Source organism: Erythrolamprus reginae, chromosome 4 (genome assembly GCF_031021105.1).
Source record: "Erythrolamprus reginae isolate rEryReg1 chromosome 4, rEryReg1.hap1, whole genome shotgun sequence".
NCBI lineage: Eukaryota > Metazoa > Chordata > Lepidosauria > Squamata > Dipsadidae > Erythrolamprus > Erythrolamprus reginae.
The window spans coordinates 67,862,730-67,888,925 of record NC_091953.1 but is presented as its reverse complement, the minus strand read 5'-3'; the positions used below and the strand labels follow the sequence as shown (position 1 = coordinate 67,888,925).

General features: G+C 40.2%; 1 protein-coding gene across 4 annotated transcripts in view; it reads right to left on the bottom strand.

Moving 5' to 3' along the window:
- CASK (calcium/calmodulin dependent serine protein kinase) overlaps positions 1-26,196 on the bottom strand; it is a 300,775-nt gene that overhangs the window by 22,182 nt on the left and 252,397 nt on the right. Inside the window, exons 18-21 of one of the 4 annotated variants that reach the window (XM_070750527.1) lie at positions 24,650-24,718; positions 23,411-23,446; positions 17,483-17,679; positions 13,536-13,651 (exon numbers count right to left, since the gene is read on the bottom strand). In XM_070750527.1, the coding sequence (XP_070606628.1) occupies positions 13,536-13,651; positions 17,483-17,679; positions 23,411-23,446; positions 24,650-24,718 (418 nt within the window). The remainder of the gene's footprint in view (positions 1-13,535; positions 13,652-17,482; positions 17,680-23,410; positions 23,447-24,649; positions 24,719-26,196) is intronic. The other 3 variants (XM_070750528.1, XM_070750529.1, XM_070750530.1) reach the window with 3 other exon arrangements.

Below are 26,196 nucleotides of genomic sequence, written 5' to 3'. Positions count from 1 at the left end.
AGAATGGCTGGGTCCAGGGAAGGCTTCTTGAGGAGGGGGTGCACAAGTGCCTCCTTGTAGGGATACGGAAAGGACCCCCTTCCCAAAGAAGCATTGACAATCTCCTGGACCCAGCTCCGTGTCACTTCCCTGCCGGCCGAGACCAGCCAGGAGGGACACGGATCCAGTAAACAGGTGACGGAACTCACAGCTCCAATGGCCTTGTCCACTTCATCAGGTGTCAGCAGATCAAACTCTTCCCAGACAGATGGACAAATACGGGCCCCTGTCACCTCGATTGACTCACTGTCAGTCAACTCTGTTATCCAATTGGAGTCGAGGTCTGCTCGGATATTAAACAGTAGGGGGGAGGACCCACTCCTGAGAAACCCCACAAAGGAGAGACCTAGGAGCAGACCTCTGCCCCCCTGCCTCCACTGACTGCGCCCAACCAGAGAGGTAGGAGAACAACGGTAGAAAGGTGCCTCCCACTCCCAACCCCTCCAGTCGGTGCAAAAGAATACCATAGTCGATGGTATCGAAAGCTGCTGAGAGGTCAAGGAGCACCAGGATAGAGGAATGATCCCTATCCCAGGCCCGCCAGAGACCATCCATCAGTGCGTCCAAAGCAATTTCGGTGCTGTAGCCAGGCCTGAAACCAAACTGCTGTGGGCCTAGATAATTGGCTTTCTCCAAGGAACCACTGCAGGACGGTGCCTCCCATTCCCAACCCCTCGAGTCAGCGCAGAAGAATACCAGTCGATGGTATCCTTCTGATTTGCTCTGTTTATATATAGTAACTTGCCTGTAAGTGTTGGTTAGAGTTTTGTTTTTTCCTTGACAGTTCCTTAATTAGGTTGTTGTTTACTCTTTGTCTCAATTAGTGGTTCCCCACTAATGTCTCAATAAAATAAAATAAAAATCAAATTAAAGAATAATAATAAAAAACAAATTTACCAAAAAGTGGTGGTTCATTCAATCCACTACAGCACAATACAGCACAAAACTGCTGTACATCAAAAACATTGTTGAAGCAACCAACATATTATTGCAACCACATGGCATCACCATTGCATATAAACCAACTAAAGCACTCCAAAACATCTTAAGTAAAAAACAAAAATCCCAGTTAAAAAAGGAATCATTTGGCACATACATTTAAGGACTGTAACAGCCACTATATAGGTTAAACAGATCTAAGATTAGCAAAGTGTATTCATGAACAGGAGTTAGCAATCAATAGAATAAAAACCTCTTGATTTCACATGGACAGATTTAATGACAGTTTTAAAGGAAAGCTGTGAGCATCCTGAAATAAGCACTTGGTCTTATTGCCATGCACACAAAAGCCCAACTGGGTTTATTATCAGGGGATGTCTTATTTTGGGGAAAACAGGGTTGATAACATCAGGATTAATACTAGACACTAGGCAGCTATATATGAACAGAGTGCAAATTCTACTCCTTTCTAGCACTGAAAATGTTACCTAGTCAGGATGAGGAAATGTTTGTACACAAAAAACTAAGCTCAAAGAGTACCAAGAATTCCACAATAATGAATCTGTCCACTTGGTCCTAGAGAACATTTGCTGAGAATACCATTGAGAGAAGAACATAGAATTGAACAGGATAGCAGGCCTTTTTTGGAATAGCTCCCACCTTTTGGAAGACTTTCCATCCCAGGAGGAATGTGCATCCCTGGTATTTTCAACTATTCCAGAAGCATCTTAAAGCAAAATTATTTCAGCTCCAGCTGACTGAGTGATGGCATTTCATAATGGGAACTTACATGGAATTTTTGATTTGATGATTATGTTTTAATACAGTGGTTCACAAAATGGGTGGTACCACCTCCTGGGGGAGTGGGATGACTTAGGGGGCACTAAGAGGCAAGGGGGTGCCGCAGGAGCTGCTAAGAGGCAAGGGTGGTAGCAGATAGAGGTGCTAAGAGGCCAGATAGAAGGCAGGAAAGCATGGTGGGATGGCGGAGAGATAGCAGCCTACTCCCTTCCCTGGAGCCCTGACATGCTTGGCAGCTTTCCCAATGGTTCCCCACACCCACTTGCCTTCCGAGATGGGTGTCCAGCTTGGTTTGTGCAGATGCCGAGAGGGGCGGAAGAAGGGAAAGTAGATGTCCCAGGACTGCTGTACATGCGGCTGGCCCATTTCTGCAAAGGCAGCGGGCCCTCCCTTGCAAGGCAATCCAAAAAAGAGAGGGGGAGACCGTGCTTTGGGATGGCACATTACAGGTGATGTGCTGCCATGGGGCTGGAGCGCGGTTGCTGCCACCCCTGCCCCTCTCGCCTTCGGCTCCGGGACCTTCATGGGCTAAGAAGTGCAGGGGCATGCACATATGGAGTTCCACCAGCCTTAGAGGTCCGCTGGCCTCCGGGCCGGCAGGGGCCTTGGCAGGGCAGGAAGAAAGTTGCACTGCCTGGAGAGCTGGCAGATGGACGTGCCGGGCAGTCTCTGAGCCTCACGAGGAAAGTAAGCCAAGCGCCGGCCAGAGCACTTTCTTCCTTCTCCCACCACCGAGAAGATAGAAAGAGAAAGAAAGAAAGAAGATTGGAAAAGGCATGTATGTTTCTCAATCATACATTCAGGGATGCCCCAACTTTCTCTCATCCAGATATATTTGCACACATGGAACTATTTTATAAGCCATAAACTCTATGTCAGGGATCCCCCGTCCTGGGAGTTGGTGAATAATTTGGAATTTTAGGGGGATCTCATAGCAGCAATCATAAAATATTTCATATTATTATTTATTAGATTTGTATGCCACCCCTCTCCGAAGACTCGGAGCGGCTCACAACAGCAATATAAAATACAAATCCAATGATTAAAAAATCAAAACAGTTAAAAATCCTTGATTAAAAAAAACACTGATACAACCCAAACAAACCATACATAAAATGGAGCGGCCGAGAGGAATCAATGTCCCCATGCCTGGTGGCAAATGTGGGTTTTTAGGAGTTTGCGAAAAGCAAGGAGGGTGGGGGCAGTCCTAATCTCCGGGGGGAGTTGATTCTAGAGGATCGGGGCTGTCAAAGAGAAGGCTCTTCCCCTGGGTCCCGCCAGACGGGATTGTTTTGTCGAAGGGACCTGGAGAAGGCCAACTCTGTGGGACCTAATTGGTCACTGGGATTCGTTTGGCAGATGGCGATCCTGAAGGTATTCTGGTCCGATGCCATGAAGGGCTTTATAGGTCATAACCAACACTTTGAATTGTGACCGGAAACTGATCGGCAACCAATGCAGACTGCAGAGTGTTGATATGACATGGGCATATCTGGGAAAGCCCATGATTGCTCTTTCAGCTGCATTCTGCACGATCTGAAGTTTCCGAATACTCTTCAAAGGTAGCCCCATGTAGAGAGCGTTACAGTAGTCGAACCTTAAGGTGATGAGGACATGAGTGACTGTGAGCTGTGACTCCCAGTCCAGGTAGGGACTGGTGCACCAGGCGAGCCTGGGCAAATGCCCCCCTCATCACAGCCTTGGGGAGAAGAAGAAAGAGAGAGAGAGAAGAAAAAAGAAAAAAGGAAGAGAGAGAGAGGGAGGGAGGGAGGGAGGAAGAAAGGGAAGGAGGAAGAAAGATTGTAGGTAGGAAGAGAAGACAAAGAAAGAAAGAAAGAAAGAAAGAAACAGAAGAAAAGAATAAAGAAAGATGGTAGGTAGGAAGGAAAGAAGACAGAAAGAAAAATAAAGAAGATACAGTGGTACCTCTACTTACGAACACCTCTACTAATGAACTTTTCGAGATACGAACCCGGTGTTTTAAGATTTTTTTGCCTCTACAGTACTTCCGAACCATTTTCTACTTCCGAATCCGAGCCCAGGTCCGTGAGGCTCTTACTGCCGCAGGGATTCCTCTGCCTTGTGACTGCCACCACCGGGATTCCCCAATGGAAAGCATCAGCATACACACACATACACGCGAGCATGCGTGCAAAAAACTCCACCCCCCCGGCTCGAGAACTGTCTTAATTGGAAGAAGCAGCAGCAAAAGGAGAAGCAGAAATAAGGAGAGATATGTCCCCTCCTCCTCCTCCTGATCCCGCTCCCCCATGGAACAAGCAATCGGCGGGAGGGAGCGCAGCTGCTGGGGTGAGAGCACGCGCGAGCAGGTGGGGAGAAAAAGGAGGCAGAATGAACGCCGCACAGCTTGGGACCACAGCGCTGCCCCGCAGACCCAGTTCTGCAGCGTGACAACCCCCCTTTCCAAACTGCATGGCCACTTTCTCCCCCCCCACAGCTTCGGAGGCACTTTAATAGCAGGATTAAAGGCAAGCAAAGGGAAAATCCAGGCGGCGGCAAGGACAGATCCAGGACAGGGACGGTCATTTGGATGGTGGTGGGGGAGGAAGAGAAAATCCCAGCGGCAGCAAGGACAGATCCAGGACGGGGACGGTCATTTGGATGCTGGTGGGGGAGGAAGAGAAAGAAAGGAGGAGGAGGAGGGGGAGGAAGAGGAAAGAGAAGGAGAAGGGGAGGAGGAGGAGAAGGAAGAGGAGGAAAAGAATTCCATAACCAACCCCTCCACCCCTTCCTTCCTTCCTTCCTCAAGCTGTGCCAGTGCTGCCCTGAGGCGCTCCAGAAGACACAGTTGGGGAAGAGCGACCGCCTATCCACCCTGCACGAAAGCGAATGAGTGAGTGACCTTGCAGGGAGGGGAAACAGCAGAGGGAGAGGAGGACAGGGATGCCGGTCGAGGAGGAAGAGAAAGAAAGGAGGACGAGGGGGAGGAAGCGGAGAAGGAGGAAGAAAAGAGGACAACGAGGAGGAGAAAAGAAGGGAGAAGAAACGGAGAAGGAGGCAGCAGGGTTGTCAAGGAGGAGGAAGTCTCTCCCAGTGCCCAGAGAAAAGAAGCCTTCCCTTCACTCTGGGCAGCCTGGATCCAAGGGAACGTTTTATGTTCTGTGGGCACTGGAGGTGGGGGGGATAAATCTGTCCCAGCACCCAGAGAAAAGCCTTCTCTTCGCTCTGGGCAGCCTGGATCCAGGGGAGCAATTTACATTGTTCCTTCGGCAGCGACTGTCCTCATCCTCTTTCTCCCACCCAAATTCCAAGCTTTTATTTCTTTCCTAATGGGTTTCTACGCATTATTTGCTTTTACATTGATTCCTATGGGAAAAATTGCTTCCACTTACGAACGTTTCTACTTAAGCACTTGGTCACGGAATCAATTAAGTTCGTAAGTAGAGATACCACTGTAGTAGGAAGGAAGGAAGGAAGGAAGGAAGGAAGGAAGGAAAGAAAGAAAGGGGATGGGAGGGAAGAAAGAAAGAAAGACTTATGACCACAATTGAGCCCAAAATTTTGGTTGTTAAGAATGTTGTTAAGTGAGTTTCACCACATTTTATAAGTTGGCCACACCTACCTGATCACCTAATGAAGCCATACTCACCCAAACGGGGTGGGGGGCACTGAGGATGAGTTTGCAGCACCAAGGGGGCAGTAAACTCAAAACGTTTTGGAACCAATTTTAATATATGGATATATTCCAGAATCCTTTTGGCAAATTATTAAATGACATTGGTCTGTATGATACTGTAAATGCACTGTAAATCTGTAGTGCCAGTGAGACTTTTAGCATATGTTGATTAAGCTACTTTAACAAAGAATTGAGAAAAGAAAGAATTTTTTTTTTAATGTATCTGACTTGCTTTAATGCTACAAGAAAATTCTTAAGGAAGAATACACAAAATAAAAATTCTGGATTCTGAGAGAAGATGGAAGATTGAAGTGAATAAGCTTGAGTTGATACTTCAGGGGAGTCAATGTAGATTGGTGCCTATGATCCTCTCTGGATCTAAGAGAGAGACATGAGATTGCCCAAGCTGTTTCTCCTTATATCTTGTTTCTCCGAAAATAAGACCTAGCTTGATATTTGCATGTATGCCCAATATAAGCCCTATCTCCAAAATAAGCTCTAGTTAAGACCTCACCCACTCCATTGCACCTGGTTGCACAGGGTGGGGCGAGGCGCAAGGATCAAAATCAAGTGAGGAAGAGGATGGGAGTTGCTTACTTTTGGACAGTTGCAGTCAGGTCTCACACACCAATACGGAGCCTATTTATTTATTTTATTTTATTTATTAGATTTTTATGCCGTCCTTCTCCTTAGACTCAGGGCGGCTTACAACAGATTAGCAATAGCACTTCTTAACAGAGCCAGCATATTGCCCCCACAATCTGGGTCCTCAGCTGGGAGGCCTTTCCTGAAGGCCTCGGATGGTGAAATGGAGTCTGGGGGCGACGTGTGCGAGCCGAGGCAAGCAGCTACAGAAATTGCCTGGCAGTGGCCACACGGGCTTCTGCTGGGAGGGGCTGTTGGTACCGCCACCATGTGAGACAGTGGAAGACATTCCCTGAAAATAAGATTGGTGCCTCTTTTGGAGGAAAATATATATATAAGACTGGGTCTTATTTTCAAGGAAACAGAGCTGGTTGCTCCTCTTTCCAATGAAGAGATTATTAGATTATAAAACAGAGGGGAAATTCATCATATTTGGTCCAACTGCAAACAGTGTCTTTCAAAGGACACTAAGGTTATGCACTTCCCTTGCTGTTTTTGGAAATAGCCTTCATTGGATAATAAATTCTATTTAAAAGTTTTGCTTCCCGAAAATCTTTTGGTTAATATGAAAGACGCCTTTAAACTGAACACAAATAACTTGAGAAATATATTAACATTTAATAACTGTAATATGTTTAATTGCATAATGTTTCTGACACATTACATGAGTTTGTTACTGGCTGCATCTAGATTTTCCGGAAAGTCTAAATGTGAATGCAGAAAATGAATCTTCAACATGTTGCACATCTTAGTCATGTGTGCTGTACGAAGCTTATCATTCAGCTGAATGGTTTGAATGGTAGTTTGGTGCTATGTAATTGCCAATAAAATCTGAATGCTTCCCGGGCAATTTTCTCTGGACTCACTAACAGAACTTCAAACTGCTTGTCACTGGTGATGTATCTGATCTATAGAGCAATAAAAATGCCTTCCTTAATCTTGGCATCAGCTATTCTTGGAAAAATCTGTTTGAAATAACAAAAAAAAAATCAACTTTTTAATTCATTGCTTGCACAAAAATTTTCATCAGTCTGGTTTTTATATGAAGCGGAGGCAATTTTCCTCTCTTAAAATCAAATTCAGAGTGGCTACTTCTTTTTAAAGTAATCTGATCCTCTTGCTTGGCTGTCCCATTCACATATGTAATAACAGTACCTAATCTATCCAAGGTGCATTCCAAGCAGAAGAGCCATTACTTTTAGATCTCCACAGGTATTCCAGTTGTATTTGGTGTACTGGATGTAGTTCAAAAATAGTTCCATGTGTTTGTATGTTTCTTTCATGTGTGCAGCACAGCTAGTAGATATTGTACATTGCCACTGTATATAAACAGAAGATTTCTACAAAATGGCATACGATAGGTTTATTTACAAGTTATTTTTGTGATTAGCAGCCAAAAATGTATAAGACACATGCTAAAGTATTCAGAAAGCAAAATCTTTGTTGTCCAGTGTTATTATTTATTTTTATTATTTATTTATTTATTGGATTTGTATGCTGCCCCTCTCCGAGGACTCGGGACGGCTCACAACATTATTAAATGTTTAAAAGAAATTAGACACTTGCATTTGAAATTAGACAAAGCCGGAAAATGTAAAAATATGAAAATTTAATTTTACAATTTTTAAGAACATCAAATAAACAACAAAAAGTTTTAAGAACAAAGAAAATGTTGGTGTTTTGGACTCTGAATATTAAGACTTTTAAATAATTTTTAAAAAAAGAATAAATGCATACTTGTGGGAAAGCAAAAATGTTTTTTGAATTGGAGTTATAAGAAGACAAGAAACTTATATGGGTAGTGCTCGACTACCACAATGAAGCCCAAAATTTCTGTTGCTGAGGCATTTTTGTGTGAATGCATCAATGCAGCGCATGCTATCTCAGCTTGCAGAGCTTGGATTCATTGAATGAGTTTACCAAAATGTAAATATTGCAGATATTATACAGCCTCATGCTACATAGATAAGCTCCATTTTATGCTGAATAAATTAAATTATTAATGTATCTTAAATAGAAAACTATATTTAGATAGATTTTTACTCCAAAAGCATTTTATTAAAATAAATTTTATTGAAAAAATCCAATTTACATTTTAAAAATCTGATTTTAATTTTTTTTATTTAAAAAAGAAGCATTGATTTTTATCTCATCCTGCATTTCAACAACAGATAAAATATAAAGAAACAGGAAAATAGGAAAAATAGGCAGACCTCAACTTATGACCAAAATTTCTATTGCTAAGTGATACAGTTGTTGATATTTGCTCCATTTTATGATTTTTCTTGCCACAGTTAAGTGAACCATTGCACTTGTTAAATTAATAACATGGATGTTAAAAAAATCTGGCTCCCACATTGACTTTGCTTATCAGAAGGCTGCAAAAGGTGATTACATGACTCAGAACACTGCAACTTTCATAAGTAGGTGTCAGAGGCTGAATTTTGATCACATGATCATGAAGATATAATGAAGATGGAAATATGGATCTAATCCAACCCCGTGCTCCAGCAGGAAACCTTACATTGGATTATTTTGCTGCCTCCAACAGAGAGGAAAATTGCCAGGACAAGGCTGCCATATCTCCTGGCTCTAACAGTCATGTGCGAACCAGGGAAGTACATCTGAATACATGTGTAATGTTCTAATGTACAGAAGTTATGGTTAATTGTGTGGCAGAAAGTCGCTCTGAGTGTATTTTTAGAAGAGGTGTGTGTGTATGTACATACACATACAGTATATATAGTAAATAATGCATATTTTTGTGTGCCTCGTGTAATATGTACAGTATGTACACATGTGGCACATATACAAAGGAATAAATAGTATATTTTGGATGTTCAGTAGTAGTAAGTAGATAGGGAAATTGTATCTTGTTGAGGCCTTTGAGGCCTAACCTTAAATCTTGATGTGACAGCAAGTTGGCCACTCCCACCCAATCATGTGACCACCAAGCCACCCTCACCTAGTCATACGACTGGAAAGCCATTCCCACCTAGTCACATGACCGTCAAGCCACTCCCATCCCAGTCACATGACCATCAAGCTACTCTCACAAATCAAGCCACGCCCAAAAAGTGGCAGTAAAAAGTTCTGGAACCTACCACTGCACAAATGGATCTAAGAATTGCTTCTTCTAGGTGGGAAAGGGTGCTTTGTCAGTTCACTGAGCACAGGAGTCTCTTGTCTATGGGAATTTTTCAATCATACAAGTCATGGTTATCCCAAAAGTGCTTTTTTCAAGAGGCAACCAGACTTTCTTGGATTCCAGTCCTCTTGAAAAAGCACCTTTGGGACAGGAGTCTCTTGCATTGCTTTGGAGTGGTCAAGGCACATGACTGCTCAATGACAGTAAGTGGATCCTTCTTCCAATTCATTTTAGTGTTCTCTCATGTTAATAAGGCTCAGTAGCATGGCACCAATTGTAGAAAGTTAGCACCCAATCCTCTCCTAGAAGAATGAAATATTTTGAGAAATCTTAAAAAGGAAGTGTGGAGACAGTATTAAAAGCTGTCTCTGGCTGGCATACCACGGAGATGGCTAAAAGAGTCTGCGGAGAGGGGCGGCATACAAATCTAATAAATAAATAAATAAATAAAATAAATAAATAAAATCCTGTGATAAGGCACCACATAAACAATTACTGGCATTCCACAGATACTACCTTTCCTATTAATAGACTTCCTCCTTGATAAACCCTGGAGAGAAAAGATACCCCCAAAACTGCACGTAGGCCATGAAACAACAAAATTGATCATTCACTGTCCACGAGAGAATCATGAGGTCCACCCATGCATTGAACTAGGCAATAAGATTCTGTATTCTCTAATACCCAATGAGATTTAACTTGATGGCTAATTGATGACAATAAAAAGGGGTGCAAGGTTTTGTCCAGGAGAAGATTGCCTTCCCCATGATATGTGCCTTCCCCAACAACATGCATTCTTGCCTACTGTCTCTTTGAATGACATCAGGAAGAATATATTTTCCTGGATGAGAAATGGAGAAAGATGTTTTCTTAGAGGGAGAAAGCAGCACCCATCTTCCTAGCCCACAGCAAATGTCAGCACTTAAGAGATAAAGATATAGATAGTCTATTCATAGGCAAAAATTCCCTGCAACAAGGTCTGAACAAAGACAGAATGGGATTAGCCCTCAGCTCAAGATCCAAAACAGGAGGAGGAGAGGGGCATGGTCACTTGCCTCCATGAAACAGAGTTCCCTGTGCTCCTGTGGGGAATATCTGAACCCCCATCGTCCAAGGGTGCTGATTCTTTTCAATCAGACCAGAGCCTCCCTGAAAGGGTGTGTGTATACAGTGATCCCCCGGTTATTGCGTCCCCGACCATTGCGAACAGGCTAATTTGCGATTTTTCAACCCGGAAGTCAAAACACCATCTGCGCATGCGTGCCCTTTTTTCTATGGGCACGCATGCGTAGATGGCGCTGGGCAGATCAGCTGCTGGGCGGCTTCCCTAGGTCTTCCCCCTCTTGGCGGGCATCAGCGAGGAGTTTCCCCACCGCCCACGCAAACTCCTCGCTGCTGCCGTTTCGCTCGGCCGCTTCCCAGCTGAGTACTCAGCTGGGAAGCGGCCTGAGCGAACGGCTTGTCCGCAGCCTGCCTGCCCGCGCGCCCTTCTCCCGCCCACGCCCTTCGCTCGGGCCGCTTCCCAGCTGAGTACTCAGCTGGGAAGCGGCCCGAGCGAACGGCTTGTCCGCAGCCTGCCCACGCCGTTCGCTCCCCCTCTTGCTGGCGGGAGGGCGAGAAGCCCTCCCCAGCACCCACTCGCCCGCCCTTCGCCCGCCCTTCGCCCGCCCACCCGCCGTTCGCTCGCTGCTCGCCCGGCCACCCGGGTTCGGGGGGGTGCTGGCAAGCCGCCCATGCCGGCGGCGACGTTTTAAAACAGCCGCGCCGCTTTCCAATGAGTCCCGAAGACAAACGCGGAAGTTTGACGTTTGTCTTCGGGACTCATTGGAAAGCGGCGCGGCTGTTTTAAAACGTCGCCGCCGACATGGGTGGCTTCCTAGCAGCCCCCCAAACCCGGGTTGGGGGTCCGGGGGGGTGCTGGCAAGCCGCCCATACCGGCGGCGACGTTTTAAAACATCCGCGCCGCTTTCCAATGAGTCCCGAAGACAAACGCGGAAGTTTGACGTTCGTCTTCGGGACTCATTGGAAAGCGGCGCGGCTGTTTTAAAACGTCGCCGGCGGCATGGGCGGCTTCCTAGCAGCCCCCCAAACCCGGGTTGGGGGTCTGGGGGGGTGCTGGCAAGCCGCCCATGCCGGCGGCGACGTTTTAAAACAGTCGCACCACTTTCCAATGAGTCCCGAAGACAAACGCGGAAGTTTGACGTTTGTCTTCGGGACTCATTGGAAAGCGGCGTGGCTGTTTTAAAACGTCGCCGCCGGCATGGGCGGCTTCCTAGCAGCCCCCCAAACCCGGGTTGGGGGTCCGGGGGGGTGCTGGCAAGCCGCCCATGCCGGCGGCGACGTTTTAAAACAGGAACCCCAATCTTCGGCTCCTCGCTAGCGCTGCGGGAGTAAAAACACCATCTGCGCATGCGCAGATGGTGTTTTTACTTCCGCAGCGCTACTTCGCGAAAACCCGATCATTGCTAGGGGTCCTGGAACGGAACCCTCGCAATGATCGGGGGATCACTGTATATGTGTGTGTGTGTATTACCCACTTCCTAGAGTGCCATTCCTGAAGGTCCTCTCAGATGCAGCTCAGAACTTTATGGCTACTATTGACCTATCCTGACTTGGAACACTGCACATGGCTTTTTTGTTGGCTCAGTAGCAATGTGATCTGACAGTATTTTCCTTGTCCATCCTGTCATGGTGAGATCATACCCTTTGCATTTTCCTATGCTACCACCTTCTGCAAAGAGGCCTGAATTATTTGATTGGTCTGCCTCCAGAAACGGAGGGGCCTAGTGCGATTTCAAAGGGCATCTGGGGTTATTCCTGAGGTTTTGCCTGCCAAGGTTTATCCATAACCTGAAAAGGTTTATCATCTTTGGTCCTGGATGAAATTGAATTGTCACAGATCGACCAGTGTTTAATCTGGGGGTCATCTTGGACTCAGGACTCCTGGTCCTGAGCAGGTGGTGGTCATGGCTAACCCTAACCCTTTACAGGATTCAGAAGGCCATCAGTCACTAATACCTGGTTATCTCCTGTATAGCCTACTTCAATGCATTCTGCTTAAGGCTATCCTTGAAGAGTATCTGAAAGTTGCAACTGGTGAAGAATGTGATAATGTGAGCAATTCTGGGTGCTGCTAGGATTGCACATATAACATCTCTGCTACTTGAGTTATATTGGTTGCCATTTTGCTTCTGAGTCCAATTCAATATGTTAGTTTTCATCTTTAAAACCCTTCATGGTAAGGGAACAGGTTATCTGAGGAATTGTTTCATCCAAATTATATTGTTCATGTCTCATCCAATCAGGCTAAAGTGCTGATTTTTAACCAATATTACCTGCAACATGGTGAATTTTTTTTACCTAACAGGATCCAGGAAGATAGCCTTCTCTGCTATTGCCCCTGTCCTTTGGAACACCTTACCCTCAGAGATGAGGTAGACCTCCATTCTTCTGACCGTCAGAAAGAATGTCAAGAATTGGCGCTGCCAACTGGCATGGGGGTTGAAGAGTGTTGTGAGCTGTTATCTGCACCTTCGCCTTTTAATTTTTAATACTATATAATCCTATGCTTTAATTTTATTTTTTATTTTTTGTTTTTATTAATATTTTTATATTTTGTGACATGCTTATGTTGTAAACCACCGAGTCCCTTAGGTGAGATGAGCATTATAGAAATGTGATAAAAAACATTCTGCAAAACATTCTGCAATTTTCAAGGAACACACACACACACACACACAAATTAATACAATTAAAGACATTTAGCATATACAAATAGTATTATTTAAATCTCCCAGTTACACATTTCCTTTAGTAGCAGAATATCACAGTTCAATTTATTTACAGAAATAAACTATCTAACACGGATGTCATTTTTTGATTTGTTACTTTAAAATAATCAAGACCAAAATTATACAGAATAGATTTAAAATGTGTATAGTTTTATTTATATTATAATAAAATATAGAATATGCTCAAACTCTGAAGGAATTAAAAAAATAAAAGTGAAATATAGGTTTCTTTCATTCATCTGCATAGTTATTAATAATGACCAGAAATGCATATTTAAGTTTCAAACATATCCATGCACAAAATCTTAGGTTATCTAGCATCTGGGCCCCCAAAATACTTATTTTGCTCCAGTGGCAAATGTAAATATCTAACTAAATTTAGCTAATAATTACATTTCCTTTTTCTGCAAAATGTGTTTGGATACATTGATTTTTTTCTAACTAAACGTGTCACTGGGAAATTAACATTAATGTTTTTAAAGCTAACAGTGCACCAATTTTAAGAACATCTGAGATAGATTTGTATTTTTCTCACCTGCATTGTGCTTTGCTAAATATTTGTCTTTGTACTGCTTCTTTTTCTTTCCAAACCAAGTACAGCTTGCCTGCTGCTCTTGTTTAGTCTTCTCCATAGCAATACAAGCTACTCGCCTTGCAAGTGAATAGGAAACAACTATCAGCTATACATTAAAGGTGACCTATTTTAGTATTATTAATTCAGAAAATAATATCCCCTCCCTCTTTTACTAGTAGACAGATTAAAATATTTTCAAGGTTTCAAATGGAAATTTTAAATGAGTATTCTAAAAGTACAGAGACTATAAAATTAGCTGCAGTTGTTGAGAACTTTGTAGGATAGCAACAATACTGTGACAGTTCCTGTTTTTTTTAATCAACTAAGAGGTCAAGTCATAGTGGAATGTTCTCTAGTTCCCAAAACTTCTGTTTTGGGAACTAGAAAACATTCTATTATGGCTTGAAACTGCCCAAAAACTGATAGACACAAAGATAAAACTCCTATTTTCATACAGATATTCTCTCAATACAGTATAAGGCAATGACATCAATTAAATTTCATTTGACCTCTTCAGTTGAATTATCATTAGATGCTGGTCAAATTGAATTCAGGAAATATATCAACAAGGTAGATAATGTTTGCTTTTACAAACAAATAACCAGGATATACTTTCCTAAATCAGAGATTTCTCATTTAGAGGTCACTGAATTTGTTAATTCATCACTTCCACTAGTATTCTAATGGACTTCCTGGAAGAATGATCAACTGTGTTAGCATGAAATTACTTTTAATAAAGTCAGGATTTCACAGCCATTATAGAATAAAGCTACCAAAATAGAATCAAGACCCATCATTATTTATCTTGTATGATGCAGTTCTTCTGAAACCAAGCAGTTATGATCCAGCAATGGTCTAAGATCAATATAACATAACTAAAGTAAAAAATTTTCCTGTCCAATTGTGTCCCACTGTAAGAGCAATGCTCATTTCTGTTGCTTAGCCAGTATTGTTCAAAGATGTTTTTGTGATCATGCGGAAGCATGACATCACACTATGATGCAGAGCATGTGGTGAAACATAAAATGCTGCTACTGATACCTCCCCACTGTAGTACATATTTATTTACTCACATCTGCATGCTTTTGAATTGCTAGATGGGCCAGCATAATATAAGTATTACCCAAATAAACCCATGTTACTATTTCATTTTTTGAGCCATGGGATTATTGTTTTGAGGATAAAGAATTGAGGTAAGACTCTCAATTCTCAGAAAAAAGAATATATAAACAAAATACAGAAATTAGTTGCTAAGACAGTTTATTGCTTCTTTAGAGTTAGTGAATTCATTTCAGGTTATCAAGATAGTAAAGGAATTATTGTGTTGCAGACAATCTGTTTAATATAAACCCAAGTAATCATTGGATTTTTGTTTCTCTAGAGAACAAAATTTAAAAATGACTTTAGCTATTGATATTATGGCAGCATCCTCTTCATTTATAAATACTATACCTCAATATGCTGTATACCTACAATATACTGTACTGCTAAAGACTCTGAAGTATTAAGAAAGGAAACTAAAATGCAAGAACAAGTGCCTTCTAAGGAAACTTTTTGCATAAAAAAACTTTTTGTCTGGAACAATTTACCACTTTTCTAAGCCATATATAATCTTTTATAATCTACTTTAGCAAATTAATTTGGGGACAGGAAGAATATTTTTCAACTATCCTGAACTGGCTGTTTTTACCACGATAGAATCCAGGCAGAAATATTCTCGTTACATTTATTTCAATCATTTTTATCTTATTTTATCTTGTATGTTAAAACATGAATGGAAACAGCGCAAATAAAAATTCACCAACACAAGAGGATTAAGAGAGATATTTGATGGGTATTGTTACTGTATTCTGTGAGACTGAAGTTGTTTCAGGAATAATACTTACAATTATTACAATTACAGTGTTCATGTGAATGCCATTTGTGACCTTCACTGTCAATCTCTGACAAGGAAAATCAATGGGGAAGCCAGCAGATCACAAATGATGATTACATAGCCATGCCTAGTAACCTAACAATTCACCTAATGATGGCAATTGGAAATGCTACAACTGTTGTTGTAAATCAGTGCAGTCATATAATATCACATTTTAATACTGCATTGCTTAGTGATAAATTGCCAATCCCAATTATCTCTGTTAAATTAGATCTAACAGTACATTCTATCCAGAATCACTGTGGTGTTAATATTGGATTTTGTGAAAGATTAGATGAAAAATATCTTATTAACTGGGCTATGGGACAATGTTCCCTCTAATATTTTTTTGGTGTGGGTGGAAAAGTATAGTGTCTGAGCGGCAGTCCCCTTGGGACTGGGCGGCAGAGAAAAATAAATAAATAAATAAATAAGAAAAAAAATCCCTTTTCTTTAATTAAAAGAAATTAATAATTAAAAAAACCCAAAATCCATTACTATTAAAACTAAAACAACCAGCAAAACCAAAAACATAACTATTAATAAAAACAAGTGAGGGCTGGGTTTTTTTTTTCTCTGTTATTATTTAAGTGCTTTTACCATATGCTTTAAATCAAGAGTCGTTTCTCTCTCTTTCCTGTCATTCTCTGCCTCAATCATTTTCTGATTTCTCTTTTTTCTCCCCTTTTTTCTATCATTTCTCTCCCTCTCTCTCTTCCTTCCATTCTTCTCTCTCTTGCTTTCTTCCTCTCTCACTCTCTTCCTTCCTCTCATCTCTCTCTCTCCCTTTCTTTCTTGCTCTCTCTCACACTCTCTCTCTTCCTTCTTCTCTTCTCTCTCTTTCTTTCTCTCTCTCTTTCTTTCTTTCTCTCTCTCTCTCCCCCTCTTGCTCTCTCTCTCTTTCTCACTTTCTCTCGTTTTCTTTCTCTCTCACACTCTTTCTCTCTTGTTTTCTTTCTCTCTCACTCTTTCTCTCTTGTTCTCTTTCTCTTGCTATATCTCTTTCTCTCCCCCGTCTTTCTCACTATCTTGCTCTGTCTGTTGCTCTCACTCTCTCTCGTTCTCTCTCCGTTTTTCTCACAGCGGAGACTGGCGAAGGTGATTTTCAATGTTGGGCGCGCGCTGGCGAAAGTTTTTCTTATTTTGCATGTTCCAGGCGGGCTGGCAGGGGGATGGGGAGCACGTGCGCCTGACATTGAAAATCACCTTCGCCGGCCTCTGCTGTGAGAACGCCTGCCTCGTCTCTCTTGCAGCCCCCTCGCTGACAGCCCGGGACAAAAGCGGTCTCGACGAAGGGACTGCAAGAGGGGCGGGGTGGGCGTTCCCAAAGCGCTCGGAGCGGCTAGCGGCCGGATGAGGAGGACAAGGAGCTGCAGCCGCCACTGTGGGAGGAGCCACGCCCCAAGGCGGGAAGCGGAGGAGGAGAAAGAGAGACAGATCGGGCGGGTGGGGGGCAGCGGTGAGAAGCAAGGGGCGCGAGGGGGCTGGAGGCACTGGGGGAGGCGGGGGCGGCCACGGCTCCTTGCATGCCCTTGGAAAAGGGTGTGCAAGGGGGTGTTTTGTGGTGCGCAGCTTAGAGGGTACAGTGCTATGGGACAATAGCAGGATCATCTTCTTGCTTCGTTATTGTTTTAGGTATTTTTTGATAAGGCTGATAATTTTCTTCTTTATTTACACAAAAGTTTTCAAGTATCCATCCTCCCCTTTCAAGTATCTATCCTCCTCTTGTTAGAGGCTGATATGGTTTTTTACTTAGGAAAACCACTAGCTAAATCTCTGTAGCAAGTGACCTAATGAATACTCCATACTACTTTATACAACTACAAATATGTTATGTGTTTTCAGTAATAATCTAGCCAATCAAGTTACCTAATTCAAGCATTCTTTTTATCAACCAATATCACAAATGTTTAAAATATGAAATACTGACAAATTCAATTATTAAAAATTTAAGAAAACTACATTCATACTTATCAATTGCCAAACAACATACCATTCCTGAAGCTCAGGAGAAGGAATGAGGCCTGCAGTGCCATTTTTTGAATTCTCGAGTTTTCCCTGCCACCAATTATGATCATCTTTGCTAATAATCTGGATAATATCGCCAACTCTAAATCTGATGCCAGCTTCCTTGCAGGGAATAAGATCATCTTTTGCTGGATCATATTCAAATTGTGCTCTTACATAAATCTAAAAACAATATTAAGAGACAAAAATTATAAAGTTAATATGTTAGAATTTTAGATGTAATAGTTTCCATATAAAGATTTAAATTTTCCTTTTTTTTATAAGTAGCCTTAAAATAGAATTGTAAAAGATTTGGGATATTGTCTGAGAGAAATGTGTGGCTATAGTTGAAATCATATATACAGCCAATATTCTGTCACATTTTAAGAGTACCCTGCCTTCCCCAGTTATAGTTGAAATCACATATACAGCCAATATTCTATCACATTTTAAGAGAACCCTGCCTTCCCCAGGTATAGATTTATAAAGCAGAAGCTGCAGTATTTGAGAGGTTTTCACAATAATTGAGGTGGAGCTTTGGGGGAGAAATACAGGGAGAAAGAAGCAGAGAGATCTGTTGCCTGAACTAACTTCTATTCATGCATTAATGAACCTCACAAACTGCTACACTAAATTTAACCAATTGGATAATTTCACATATATTAATAAACCAAGATTTAAAAACTGCACTACAGTTTTTTAAAAAACATAATGCTAAATATGAATAAACATATTTAAAACTACATATTAAGTATAATTTTATTGGTCACATTAGTGTTTCACCTCAGTGACTCATTTATAAAAATGGAGAAATATTAACCAAAATATAGGAATAGAAAAAGTACAATTGAAGGATTATAGAATAATTTGTACACTAATTATTTAAGAATTATGTTCATATGAACAATTAGGGGTGATTTTTTTGCTTGCAAAAATCAAGGATTGTAGGACTATGACTATAAACTGTTAGAAGTGCTTTGTCCAAATATATTGAGCTCCCTCAATATATCATCTGATGCCAGAACAGCAAATGTTGAATTACATCTAGCTAGTAAAAAGTGGCTTTCAAATTCTTGCTTAATCTCAACTGGCAAGAGAAATAAGGTATATTTTCAATTAATCATTATAATGAGAAATTGGGGTTCAATTTTATGAATCATCATCCTTGGGATAATTTATACTTGTATTCAGTTACCAATAACATTTTAAAAACCCAATTCACAAGCTATACACAGTACTATTTGGCATTGCCAAGTAGTACTGTCAAGATTATACAGTTGGCCACTGTACAATCTCTCAGAATAAACGATTTTTTAAATGTATATCACTGAGCTGACCTTGGGTGATCTCAAAAAGCTAAGCAGGATTAGCTTTTCTAAAATTAATATTTAATTTAATTTACATTATATTAAATACATGATATTTAACATAAGATTAATATTTGGAGATATCTAGGAATTATGGCTATTGACAAGTCTTGGAAGTTGAAAAATATCTTGGAGGAAAATAAAAGCAAAATTAGAGTACTTAAAATGCCATATTAATCTTTATGCACTAAGGTATCATTTCTATTTGTTTATTTATTGGGAGTACATTTATTTTGCTTAGTAACAACATTTCATATTTTTATTACTATTGTTTGAACTAAATTCATTCCATCAAGGCATATTACAATTGATTTACATGATGTTATAATCATGTGAATGATGTTTTGGAATGATCATCGAGGAGATAGAGATAGAGATACAGGGTATGTTCCAAAAGTAATTATTATTTTTTAAAGTAATTTATTGAACAGATTTGCACAAACACTTAAAATACTTCAAAGTACTGTCCTTGGGCCTCTACACATTTTTTTCCAGCGACTCTGCCATAACCGGTACGCGCCCTGGAAGGCATCTTCGGGGACCTCTCGCAAGGTCTTTGGCACGGCTGATTGGATCTCTTCTATGGATGAAAAACGAGTTCCTTTCAGGGCTGGGAACAAAAAGAAGTCTGCTGGGGCGATGTCAAGACTATAGTGGGATGGGGCAGCGTTGGCACCTGGTGTTTGGCCAGGAACTTGCGGACTCGTAGCGCATTGTGGCAAGGTGCTTTTTTTGTCCATAGAAGAGATCCAATCAGCCGCGCCAAAGACTTTGTGAGAGGTCCCCGAAGACGTCTTCCAGGGCCTGTACCGGTTATGGCAGAGTCGCTGGAAAAAATGTGTAGAGGCCCAAGGACAGTACTTTGAAGTATTTTAAGTGTTTGTGCAAATCTGGTCAATAAATTACTTTTTTAAAAATTGCATTACTTTTGGAATGCACCTTGTATAGTTTGCTTTTTCTGTGTTAGTGTTTTATTACACTTTCAAGGAAACCTAAATTGGCTTTATTTATAAAATTCAAGGTCATGATTTAAAACAAGAAAGAAAAGGGGCATTGTTCTTACCTTATGTGCTCCTTCTTGTAGGGTTGAGATAGCATCCAGGAATGGGTTAACCCTTGCCTTCAACTGAGGACTGAGTCTGTCAGAGCTGAAAACCCTGCCTGTTGCTACGGTTTCCAGCTTTGGAAGTGTCACACTTGCACAAAAATATTCAAGACCAGATCGGAGCGGAGCTAGATGTTATCTCAATCCTATGAGAAAGAGAGTATCAGGTAAGACCAATGCCCCTTCTCCATAGTGGGTTGAGATAGCATCCAGAAATGGGAAATAACAAAGCTGGCTGTCCACCAGATGGGTTCAGGTCTGGTCCTGGGAGACACCCTTCACATGTACCTCATAGGTTGGTCACAGGGACAAAAGGAAGGGCAGCAAAAATAAGGCTGTGGCTGAAACTGCTTCTGGACAAGTAGGGGAACAGCTTACGTTTGTCTTTGATTCCTCTAAGATGGGATCTAAAGTCGTCCCGAATAACTGTTGTCCTGAGAATGGAGCAGAGGCAAGGTGCCAGTTTTGGAGCCAGAGCATGCGGCAGGCTACAACAGATGAGGCGATGGCCTTAGCTGCAAAGAGTGCCGAATTCAGTGTAGCGTCTGCCAAATACTGTGCCACTGCTATCAGTCTGTTAATGTCTTGTTGCACTCTGATGTCTGACGATGGGGATCTGACCTCTAGCTGATGCAGCCAGAGGAGGGAAGTGTGGGTGAAGAATGAAGCTGAAGTGGCAGTCTTGATTGAGCATGCTATTGATAAATGTGTTTTGTGCAGCGCCTGCTCAGTCCTTCAGTCTTCAGGGTGTAAAAGATCCTCTGGTTGTTCAAGCATGGCTGCCAACTGGTATAATGCCACAACCAGGGCATCCACTGAAGGAGACAGAGGTATGCCAGCAAAGCCAGGCCCTATGTTGTAGTACTTCCTGTCTGTTATTGTCAAAGTGGGATCCGCTGCCGACACCGACCATTGTTGTTGGACAACGTCAACAAAACGTTGTGGGGCAAGTACTACATCAGCCTGTACAGTGGTCTGGGAAAAGAGTGGGTCCGAAGGTCCAGTTTGCTCCCTCTATGGATCTGGCAATTGATTACCCAAATTCACTGATGCAATGGCCTTGTGCAGAAGTGACTTGAAAAGGCTAGGTGGTGAGAGACCTATGAAAGGGGGTTGTTCTGGCTGCACCCTTCATCATCCAGGACATAATGATTTTCATTGTTGGACACTTGGTCCTGATTGTGGGCACAATGATACGAGATATAGACCTGACATCCCCGTTAGCCTGATAAGAGTACTGCAGGTCAAATTCGGATGATAGTCTGATGGCAGAAAGTCTACACAGTGAAGCTGTGATCCAGTTTGAGTCCAGTTTGAGTGTGGCTGCAATTGGCATGAAAGTGACTGAGGGTGGGGCCCTGGCCGTGAAGGCCTATGAGGCGGCAACATAGTCCCGTTCAGGGGGGACTCTAGAGGTCAGTCTGATTGACATCTGATCCATGGATCCCGCAATTGACAGGGCCCTAGAGGGGGCATGAGCAGGCTGACGGTCCTCCGACTGGAAGGTAGAGGGACAAGCCCTCTTATCAGACCTCTCAATTTTTTATTGAGAGCTTTATCCCTCCTGTGCTCGTCTTTTTCGATAGTTTTAGAGCCTTGCTACCCTGAGTCAAATCAGGGTGAGTGGCCAAGGCAAATTGTTTATTCCCCCTGGAGCCTGATTTGTCAGCCATGATGTCCAACAATTGGTTGTAGGATCTGAGACTTAATGCTCTGGACAGCCCTGACTGTCACAGGTAATGCACTGCAACTGTCATGTAAAGCTTCTGAAATGGGCTGTGCGGAGATATGGGTGGGACCCACTGATCCCTGAATTGAGCAGCCTAAATGTCCCTGTTAAGGGGTTGATGGAATGGGTGTCGTTAAGCGGAGCATAAAACTCCTGATATCCCCTTCTTACTTTGAAGTGGTTATATGGCTATCGTTAAGTGAAGAAGTACTTTTGCACATCCATCCAGGACCAAATCAAAAGCTGGAAGTCCTAGCAACAGAGGCAGTGTTTTCAGCTCTGACAGACTTGGCCCAATCAGCTGAAGGCAAGACTTAACCCATTCCTGAATGCTATCTCAACCCACTATAGAGACCTGACTTATTATTCTTCATGTTAATAATTAATTTTATCCCTCTAACTTAATTAGTATGATTTATTTATTTATTAGATTTTTATGACACCCTTCTTGAGGCGACTCAGGGCAGCGTACAACATTAAATACAATAATATATAAGAAATCAAAACAACTATAAAAGATAGTTGGATTAATAACTATATTAAGTTCTATTAAGGTGGTTACAAAAAATGTAATTTTTGTAATAAGATACAACCCAAATTAAGAGTTTTTCATAAATGTTTATCTATCATCCATTTAGTGTTATCACACATGTTCAAGAAAATCTGAAATTTAGAGAGGCCTTTTGGTTGTACAAATATGAAGAAGATATGGCTGAAATTGTTTGTTCGTTTTAAAAAAATAAAAACAGCCCTTCTGTTTGTAGTTAAGTTCCAGATCTTTTGAAAAGTCTGGGGAAAGCTCTAGGCTAGGGTATCCTTAGTTGGAAGAAGGTGGGCAGACAGTATATCCATTGAACCAACTGACATAAAGGATTTTGATTTCCAGTTTATTTTTTAAATTTGCAATTTTACATTATAGTATGAGTGATTAAAGGGTATATCTGAGTTAAAGATATGTACAACAATAATGGACGATTGCTTTTATTTAATTAAAAAAATCTTTAATTTTACAAAACCTTTATGAGAGTCCAATAATAAATAAAGGGTAGCAGCTGGATGAGTCTCCCTACTTGCTTTTAATTCTGCAAAAAATAAAAACCCAAAATATATTTCCCCAATCTCTCTGTTTATGTGAAAGTATTAAAACAGAACCCACAACTGTTTCATTTAAAAAAGTCTGCTTTCCTGTCCTTTTTAATTTTTTATAATTAATTAAATATAATATATTTAATTATATATCATTTGGACTTTCAACCTGATATATATTACAAAGTCATTTGTAATGATCTTATTTGAAGAACCATCCTGCTCTCATCAGGGCAATAAAGCTACTAGAAAGCAACAATTATATGTAATAGATTTATTAAGACAAATATATGCACATTACATGATTCTTGGATAAGATCTAATGCAGAGGAATAATGACAAAATAGCAAATAAAAGAATAAAATAAAATAAAATCTGATGAGAATGCTGGTGCTGACACACAACATGAAAGTGAATGGAAAAGCTGTTAGTAAGAAAAAACCACTTAGTATCATAGGAGTACCACATGAATAAATAGTGTGTGTGTTGATTAGCTATATGAATAAAACACAAAATGATAAAAGCCATAAAATCTGAATCAGCATGTAATGGGATAAAAAATTTGAAATGGTAAGGAGAAAATGGTGTGAAAAGTTATGAAAGCCTTTATGGATAATAGCTATTCACCTGTCGTCCTTTTGGTTGTGTTGTTGATGGCAAGTCCTGCAGAATAAAGTCAACCCAGGGATAATAATTTTTCATTTTACTTTGAAAATAGGTAACAGTTTTAATGTCAAAGCTATTTTAGAAGTACAGTATTAACAACAATCATCTTCAGAGAATGTCAAACCCAGATTTTTTAGCAGCAAGCTGAAGCAGATAAAATTTAAGCAGATAGAAAGTGTGCTTTTAATAAAGAATTCATCATCTTCAACACAAAAATTCCTTAAATAAGGAAAGTAATTTTAATATTCAAACTGTATTTCTGATGGGACATTCATATTGATCAACATTGTAATTACAAATTGAAGCTAATATATTTATTTAAACTCTTGTTTTAATGGTATTACATAAGATTACATGACTAAAATATATTTCTAATTGTATCCATTTTAGTATTTTTTATCAAAATGTAATTGCAATATTTTGAACAGTTTTTGAACTTCTCCAGAAGTTTTTAAAATGTTTAGTTAAGTGTTGACAGCAGAAATACAAAGAATATTTTTGAGGCAACATTTTTCTACAGATACTTTTTAATATTTTTACCACATGTATTCACAGAAAGAAAAAAAGTAAACAGCAGCAATATCAACAATGTTTACTAATATCTTTTTGCCTGAACATATGGTAAAAAGAACAGCAATTTGTGTTAAAGATGTGATGTTAAGAGCTTGTTTATAAATGCAAGTTTCTTTTGCTTTTCATATTCAGGCAAGGCTCATATTTCACAAAATATGTGCACGTACCACAATAGCAGGGGACACACCAATTCATTAACTCAGATAGCGGAAACCAATGTGGTAATCTAGATAACTTTAATAATAACAATAATAATAATGATGATAATGCCTAGGCCTTGAAGGCCTCAAATATCTACTTTTACAAATGTTTGCTTAAAAACACAATGGAAGTTCAAAATGGAAATTATTCTTTTTGCTTAATTTTGAAATAATCAGGTTAAGAATAACAAAAAGCATAATTCAAGATGATTAAAATATTTACCTGATGGTTGAATTCAACTCATTAAAGGGATTTTGATTAGAAAATTATATTACTGAATAAACCATTGAATGAGAAAAAATATGGAATTCTAAATATTTTTCATTTTATTAATAGAACACAATTTTCCATTGAAACATATAAAAAGAATGGTACATAAGCACCAACAAGACTGTAATACTCTCTGTCTGGAACTGGAGGTCTTACCGAAATAGAATTGTTAATGCTGCTATGGCCATTAGCTGGGGACTGTCTGGATGTAGAGGGGGAATCTCTCTGAAATAAGACACAAGATTCATTATCACACAATACTACATAGATATATTTTAATAAACAAATATTGATAGGTTTAAAACTCCTTTTGCCTTATTCTTCTTAAGAATTAATACTATTTTAACTTGTATAATACTCCTAATAAGTCTATTTTTCATAATTTGCAGTGTCAGTGAAACTGCTTAGCATTGTTTTTTCTTAGTAGCGGAAACATTTTATTTTGATTATCATCATTTCTGAAATGATTGCTTATATAATGAAGAAAGGTACAAAGGTCTCACTGGCCTAATTATCATATACAGTAATGCAAAACCAGGTTAGTTAATCCACATTAAAACATTATAGGCTATAGATGCCTCAGTTAAAGACAATTTTATTTATTCCTAGGATACATCTTTTGCAGAAATAACATGTGAATTATGCTAGCATTTTAAGATTTGGTGGTGGGAAAATAGTATATATTCCTTTAAAAAAAATAGTACTAATGTTATAATTTTAAAAATACTTCTGTGGCTTTGCTACACACACACACACACACACACACACACACACACACACACACACATCTTTGTAAGAAATTATTAGCTTTACTTGAATACTTTTGCAGCAAATAATTTGCATTATGAAAAATAAAGTATACAGAACTAATAATTTTGCACTGCAATATTTGAAATTAGTACTATTCTTAAAGTTTATTTTAATTCATTTAATATACAATAGGAAAAGGGAAAGAAAAATGAGGAAAAAGCAAAAAAGGAAGCAAGAAACTTTGTGTACTGCAGCAGTGCTTCTAAAATATTGGGGCACCCCACTGGGGGCGCATGGAGCAATGGCAGGAGTGTGTGCATGCGACCCCAGGGAATATGCGTGGTCCCTCTCAATTGATTCCCCTAACCTAAAACGGGCTCAACCGAGTTCTGTGGGACTTACTCCCAGGTAAGTCTTCCCCAGCCATGTTCGCTTGCAGCTTATAATAAGTAAAATAATAAATATTAACACTAAAATTCCATTGGGACCCAGATCGGAGAGTTGGGGGAGTGTGAAATGTTTACTTCTTCCGAGGCAGGGGGGGGCTTAATAGAAAATAATTGAGAAGCACTGTATTACAGAAAGAAAATTAACTGATCTAATTTTTAAACACCTTGAGCATAATATTTATCAGTATGTCTTCACTTTCTATATATGAACTGGCTATTAAATTTATTTTAAAAAATCTTAATAAATTTGATAGCCATCTCATATATAGAAAGTAAAATATTGGTGATCTGTAATTGTAAATATGGGGTTGCTCTGTATTTCTAACATCAAACTATAATTTATTTTATTGTTATCCAAGCCTGATCAATCTGTAATTCATCTTGTAATATTAGATATAATATTCTTGGTTAGAGAATTAAAACTGAAATTCATATTTTAAATCAATATTGCTCTTTTTAACACTACATTAGCAAGCTTAAAATATATTAAATACAAATTGAGTA